This window comes from Cicer arietinum, chromosome 5 (assembly GCF_000331145.2).
Source record: "Cicer arietinum cultivar CDC Frontier isolate Library 1 chromosome 5, Cicar.CDCFrontier_v2.0, whole genome shotgun sequence".
NCBI classification, from domain to species: domain Eukaryota; kingdom Viridiplantae; phylum Streptophyta; class Magnoliopsida; order Fabales; family Fabaceae; genus Cicer; species Cicer arietinum.
The window spans coordinates 63,024,265-63,031,735 of record NC_021164.2 but is presented as its reverse complement, the minus strand read 5'-3'; the positions used below and the strand labels follow the sequence as shown (position 1 = coordinate 63,031,735).

At 35.8% G+C, this 7,471-nt stretch overlaps 1 protein-coding gene across 1 annotated transcript in view; it reads right to left on the bottom strand.

Moving 5' to 3' along the window:
• Positions 1-7,080, bottom strand: part of LOC101488881 (flowering time control protein FPA) — a 10,134-nt gene extending 3,054 nt beyond the window's left edge. Inside the window, exons 1-3 of the mRNA XM_004501932.4 lie at positions 6,842-7,080; positions 6,006-6,359; positions 3-1,197 (exon numbers count right to left, since the gene is read on the bottom strand). Of these exons, the coding sequence (XP_004501989.1) occupies positions 3-1,197; positions 6,006-6,359; positions 6,842-6,844 (1,552 nt within the window). The 5' untranslated portion in view covers positions 6,845-7,080. The remainder of the gene's footprint in view (positions 1-2; positions 1,198-6,005; positions 6,360-6,841) is intronic.
• Positions 7,081-7,471: the final 391 nt, after the last annotated feature.

Here is a 7,471-nt window from a genome sequence, read left to right as displayed (position 1 = left end):
CCCTACAGGGAAGCAGCGGGCACGACAAATAGGAGTCCCACCTTTAGCAATGGTTCCTTCCCATTTCCACTCAGTTGAAGATGAATTATCAGGTTCAGGTGTAAGTCTTTTTTTCTCAACAAAATTTGATTGGAGAGCACCAGGACCCATTTGGAAACTATCATAAGGTTTCCAGCCTTCGTGTCTATCTAATCGAATCGGAGGTGAACTTGGTGGCTGATTAAATGTTTGACCAAAAGTGAAATTTCCAGCATCAAAGCTTTTATCAAAAGGTTCATGGTGAGGAAAATCAGGTAATCTTGGGAAAACATGTTTTTGTCTTTCTAACTCAGAGAAAGCATACTCTGGAAGCTCTACCTCAGGAGGAGAAGAGCCCATCTTTAGCTTTTTGGCCGCATGTAGATACGGAGCATCTTCTGGAAAGCGCTGTGGATCTTCAAAGAATGGACCCCTTTGAGGATAATTCCGTGGAAAATCACCCTGATGAACATGCCTTTCTCTTGGTGGACTATTTATATGCTCATAGAGTTCTTGTGATGCTCCAAGTGGAGTCCCCTTCTCTCCAAATTTCCTCTGCTCATATGTGTTAATTCCACCAGCCCGTGAAGAACCCCTTCTGTTAATGTCATAAGCATCAGAATCTTGAGTATCCCAATTCGGGAACAGATTTGGAGACCTAATGTTCTGCTCCCCACCAAAGCTCCTATCCTGCCTGAAGTTCTCGAAAGATCCACCATGTCCACTTGACTTGTATGATGGGGATCGAGGGCCATTAAATGAGCTCTTTCCAGTGTTTGATGGACCTGATTCACTCTTGGCAAAACAAATATGTACACGGGGATTCCCAAATAAATTTCCCTTCAGATTATCTAGCGCTCTGCAAGCTGAAGTCACACTTCTAAAGCGAACAAACGCATAACTACGACCTGGAAATGTCGAAATCTTCTCAATCTCACCAAATGGAGAAAAAGCCCTTCCCAAAATTAATTCATCCACCTTCAACTGAGCTGGGAACCCAATCCACAAAACCTCACTGGGCTCTGGATTTTTCTCACTCAACTTGGATTTGTCAGAATAATGCGGTTCAGGGCTACCATGACGTCCTCTATCCCTTTGGGGGAAAGGAGATCCCCGCAATGCTGATCTTCGTTCATCACGTGAATAATCTTCATCACGTGTTACTGTCGATGGCTTATCCTGTGATCAACAATATAAACTAAATGTGAAATTGTTGTACGTTTTGGGCATTCAGATTTTAGTATACTGAAAGAAAGAAAGAAAGAATTCCATAACCTGGCTTAGATCATAATATGACAATTATGAAGTTGAAATAATTACCAACATCCAACACTTTTGACTTTGTAGCAATAAGAGATTAACAAACAGACATTTTTTTGCTTTGACAGATTGCTTAGTTCGAAGCAAGTTTTGCTTCTATAGGTGGCATGCGATGCTAAGTGGAACAACTTATAAAATTGCACAATCAAAACTAGAGCACATACACAAGTATGGTTGTATAAGGACTTGACCTAACACTAAAAAAACAGACGAATAAGATATGTCGAGACAGCCGATCACTCTTATCTCTTCAAATTACGTGTACAACCGGATGTTACCCCACAAGGTAGAATCAGCTTCATATATCAAACAATACTCTAGGCTCTTACCAGAAACTGGTGCATTGCTGACCTTACATAAAAATTCAAACAAATTTTATGTTGGCTTCCAACTCCTTTTCCTAACATATTGTTCCCATTTCATATATTGCTTGTGGCTTTCCAACTAGTGTATTACTGCCTAATCTCCTTCAATACCCAAAAGAGGAATTTTGCGTGAAGAAACAATTGAAACGCAGGATAAGCTATCTTATCCCATAAAAGTTACATTATTATTGATGATTCTAGAGTTCCTTTTTCTCCGATGGCATAAATTGATACTAAAAAGAGCCTATCTCAATAAGATTATTTTCCATATTGATCTGAAGGTCGCAAAATAACTTCATATCAAACATAGTTACACTAGCTCTGACTCTGATTGTTAGTTTACATGAAATCGAGTCATTATAGCTAATAACAGACACGTGCATAGAGTGAAATCCCAATGCAGTCTTCTCAGTTTCACTAGTCATTAATCATATTAAGTATCAAAATCCAAAAAAATATTCTAGGAATGAGCCTCCCATTTCCAAATACAAATAGCGAGGAAAAAATAAGGGAAAGGTAAAAAAGGAGAAGAAAAACAAGTATAGTGTGAGATTGTAAACCAGATACCCGAATGGGAATTTTTTTCTTTTGGTTTTTGTTTGGCTGAAACTGCAAATGAAAAAAATTTATACAAAAGAAACCCAAAACTGAACTAAAAAAGGCCATAAAAAATAACATAATGAAGAATATGGAGGGATGAACAAATGACTTATCAGCATCTTATTGTTATCATTCCTGCAGTAAATGGAAAGAAATAGCAGAACCCACTGTAACAATATACCAAAAGGAAAAAAAAACCTCTAGAACAAAAACCTGTAAATAAGGCATCATGCAGAGTGGGCTGACAAAAGACATGGTAAAGCTATCTAGAAAGAAAGACCACCTGTCTGCACACTGTGCTGAATAAATATGGACGAACAATTATGATTTTGTTCTTCATATATTGATGAATTTGAAAGGGTTCCACCAAGCCGCACTAGTATAGTAGTGGTTTCTCATATGCTAACTAGGCTGGTTTCCTTCAAGTCAGCTAGAGAAGTAAGATGAAAGAGTGCTACATGTGAATTGGTGGCGATATATCATCTTGTTGATGAGATTGGATTCAAAAAAATAATGCATATGAAATTGCAGTATGACAATAAAGATGCACTGGGTGGCAAACTCTCCCAATAGTTCCTAATGATGGCAAACTCTTGAAAGTGTCATTTTCTAAATCAAAGATTCAATGGGTGAAAAACTCTCCAAAGAGTTTCTAACAGTGCTGCATGGCCAGGTTCGTGTTTGAAATCGAGACTTTAGTTAAGTTGGAAGAGATTTCTGTCATCACATCCAAGCACTCTCGGATAATTGATGTACCTCTTATGATCTAGAAAAGCAAATAAACACCCTAATAAATTCACAGTCAGACTGAACTACAAGTTGAGAAATAAGATAATAACTCAACTAACTAATGAGCATACAGTTTGTACATAAAGCACCAAACTTGAAGTAGTACAGGTTATAATTGTAAAGCTTCAACTAGTCCATGTCACTTTAAACTGTCAAGTAGGATAGTAGTAACGCCTAGACCCTCTTAGCACAAGTTACTAATGATTAAACAAATGTACCTATAATTGATCTGGATAGGAAATAAATGGAAGGAAGCTTTATGTTAGTTATAGAAGCACAAAAGGTTAACTTCAATTCCAAAATGTTGCACATCCCTAAAGGTCAACATTAATGGGAGCTATTGGATTCTAAAGCTTAATGCTATTAAAGTGCAAGCAAGGTTCTCTATCTACTACAATCCCTCTTGCAAAATACCATTGAGCTTGAAATGTGGACAATGTGCATACAAACCACACCATGTACTAAAATTAAACCAGACTCTTGACTTGACATTTCAACTGTCTGTTTCATGTTTAGAGACCTCACAAAGCCCCAGTTATACCCAGTATGTGCTCATGTTTTGTTCTACATTCAAGACTAAAAAATACTTAAATTGATACAGAACACTAACAACATTTGGATTAAGCTTTGTCTTTTGGTGGATACTGAACTTTTCCCTTTAAGAGCAGTTTCCTCAGTGAATTTTCCATGTTTTGGAAGGAGGGGTTAAAGCCCTGCAGAAATGCATTAGGTATGAGGTTACTTCTTGTATTTTATTTTTGGGATAGAGTTACTTCTTGTATATAAAAGAAGTAAAACATTATTATCAAATTTCAGGTTTGTCTTTTGATCTACTATGGATAAATTGTTATAGTTTTTTGTTTCTATCTGATGTCTGATATTTAGTGGGGTATCTTTTGTTTACCTTTGCTGTATTTTCCTTCTTTTGAAATCCTTTCAAATATATAAATCAATGAATAACATCAAGAATGAGAAATCCAGTCTGCAGCTTCATCCCCAACAAATGCAAGTACATTCCCATCTGAAGTTTTATGCATTGCAAACCAATAGGTATTAATTATATTTATGAATGGGCATGGGACATTATGACTAGGCATGGGAAACAAGATTCCGGTACTTGCTTAGGTAATTGCATGTCATAATCCACACTCCAAATGGACATGAGCATCCTAAAACATCATATAAAAACTGAGCTATGTTCGCTGATACGAACGCGCATTTTACATTGATTCACATCCATTATTACATATCTTGTGTTGGATACTGAGCTAGTTCACTAAGATTCAAAAACAAGAACACTGAACTGATATTACCACATCCTGCTGTAGCTTCCAATAAATGGCCTGGATGAATTTTTGAACTTATTGACCAGGTAAGCAGTTCTACTGATTAATTGTAATGATTTGTCTGTAAAATTTAATTCTCTATTTCTAAACTTAATGCGTGAAGTTATTTCTGAAAATGAACTATATTACAATTTAGTTTGAAATTGATCAGCTGGCATTTTTTTGTCAACTAATTGATCTGTCATCTGCTGCCTGTGATTGCCAATTTGTTTTCATGTAGTGGGTGTATGCTGTTTTGCTGGGTTTTGGACTGTTCTTATTTCGTAATACCATTTAACATACCCTTTGATTGTTGGTTTTTGAAATATCTTGTGCTAAAGCTCAGTTGTCATATATTATTAATGAACTATTTTGCCTATCAAACAAAATTATGCATTACATCCATAATTGGCTATGTTTAATATTATTACCAATTTAAGTACTATAAACCATTTCCATCAAGAACTTGGAAATGTATGCAAGAACTGAAATTTGCTTCCAGTTCCATATATTATAAACAACATATGCAATGTAATTGCCAAGAAATTTAAAGCAGTAGCATCATCTGATGCATGACATGTCAGAATTTCATAAACATTGCAAAGTCATTATAGGCTTTTCTTTTTTGTAATAAGCATTCTAGGCTACATTGGTAGATATGGCTGAAACCTAACTGTAGTACTGCTAAGAACTTTGGTACAGCAGCAGATTTCGTTAATATTAGGTATTTGGTTTCAATTTGGTTTGAATCAGGAGGCCTTAACCCTGGTGGTGAATAAAAATGTGTCACGACTCATGATTATGGGACTCCTAGCCATTGAAATGAGTAACATTTATGGTGAAATTATATAATGAGGTATTGAGTGCTTGCTCTTAGAAACTGTCAGGCTTTTTTAATAGTTTTCCTGTTATCATCTTTTAAAGAATAGAGGATATTAATGAGGCCAGGCTGGTGGCAAAGTTGCAGTGTTGTTAAATAGCTGCTACAGCGGCACTATAGCATAGCGGAGTTCGAAAAAATCGCTATGGTTCCGCGACACACTATTTAGTACACAATGTTGTCAAATCGCAGCTACAGTGGCCACTACAACAATGTTGCGTAGTGGAATTTTAACAAACCATTATTTCCACAATTGACAACCCTGCAAGCTTGGCGTGAAAAATACGGCCAATTCCAGAGAATATGGAAAGTCTCTTGCCCCAAGATTTCGCTTTGCAGAAATCCAATTTTGAACTTGCAGAAATTATTAAAGAGGTGAGTAACGTAATGCTGCCTGGATCCATTTGGCCGTAGTCAGAGGTATGAAGTTATTACTTCCATGGTGTGGAGTAAAATATTAATTAAATAAAAAAACTTCACATCAGGCTTTTCATGACAGTAATGTGCATGTTGTGGATTAACTTGATTTGATGGATAGACCTTAACAATTACCATACATTGAAAACAATGACTGGTATGTTCTATTCCTAAATTTTGTTTTTGAGAGTTTTGATTAAAAGAATTGAACTGAACAAAGCTGAACTTCTGGGGTATATACATATAATCAGCTGGAAAAGTAAGAAGCAGTATAAGATGGGCAACACTGACCGCCTTTGCAAACTCGATTCTAAGCGGGTTGCCAGCAAGAGGAAAACCTTGCAGTGATCTCATGGCATCGATGGCATCTTCGTCCACTTCAAAGTTGATGAAAGCATAGCTTCGGCCGGGTTGGAATGCAACCTTTTCCAACGGGCCAAAACGTATGAAATGATGAGCAAGTTCATCCTCTACAAGGTTGTGGGATAGATTCCCAACCCAAAGGTGTCTGGAAGGAGGATTGCCATTGTCGCTGCTGCTACCACCGCCACCACGCCCCATACCACCATTCCCCTTACTGTCTTCATATCTTGAAGGATAATCCCTCCTAGACCGATCTCTTCCACCTCTTCCGCCTCGGCTCGACTATTTCCAAACACAACACAAACAATAATAAAACACATTAAATTACACATCTTTCTAGTTTCTCCATATTTCCTCTCATAAATCTAACACAGTCACACAAAAACATGAAATCATTAAAATAAAATAAAAAGTTCACTTAATTTTACTACTTAAATACCATGACTAAGTACGCAGTTAAATTAACAAAGTAACTTATTTTTTCATTTCAACAGTTTACTGGGACAAATTTAGAATAATAAAACGATTAATTTTTCGATAATTGAACACGGGCTGAACTAATGAACAATAGTGAAAAACGAGAAACCCTAATCTTAAAATTAATTGTGTGATAACGATGTTTGCGAAGTTAAGTTATTTCGGGGATGAAAATTAAAACCGATGCGTAAGGAAGATGATTAGTAGAGTGAGTGAGTGAAGCTGAAATTGTGAAGTGAAAACATGATTAATAGTAATTGAAGAAGTTGGAATAAAATGAAACTGACCATAGTGGATTGAAGAGACCAAATTCTGAGATGAAGAAAGAAAGAGCGAAATGAGAATTTGGGGTTCGCAGAAATTGTCGATCGAGGAAAGTGGAAGCGATAAAGATTCCTACCGAAGGAGGTATAACTGTTTAGGGTTATCGTGATTGGTGGTGAGGTAATCCAATCTTCTAAGGCTGAAACTGCAACAAGTAACAAGCGAATATGCTATTGCTCATGCTCACCAGCAACCAAATACTAAGTAATTTATTTTAAAATTTTAATTTTCTATTATATAAAATTTATAATTAAAAAATTAATCATAATGTACTATCTATCTAAAAATCATTATTTGCCTTGATAATCCGTAAAAGCCCTTTACTATCACACATTTCTCCAACTTATTTTTGTTGGGCAAATGTTAAGTTTTTATTTTTTTTAATTCATTTTACTTGAATTTATATTTTTTTCATCAAATTTTATGGATTACTCACTATTCAATTGTATTATTGTACACTTTTATTGAAATTATGATATTTTATTGTTTCGTCATCTATCATTTTTACTTGTTATTTGTGTATTTAAATGTTAAGAGAACAAATCAACATTTTATTCTCATATGTATTTTAACACATGAAACTAATCATTACA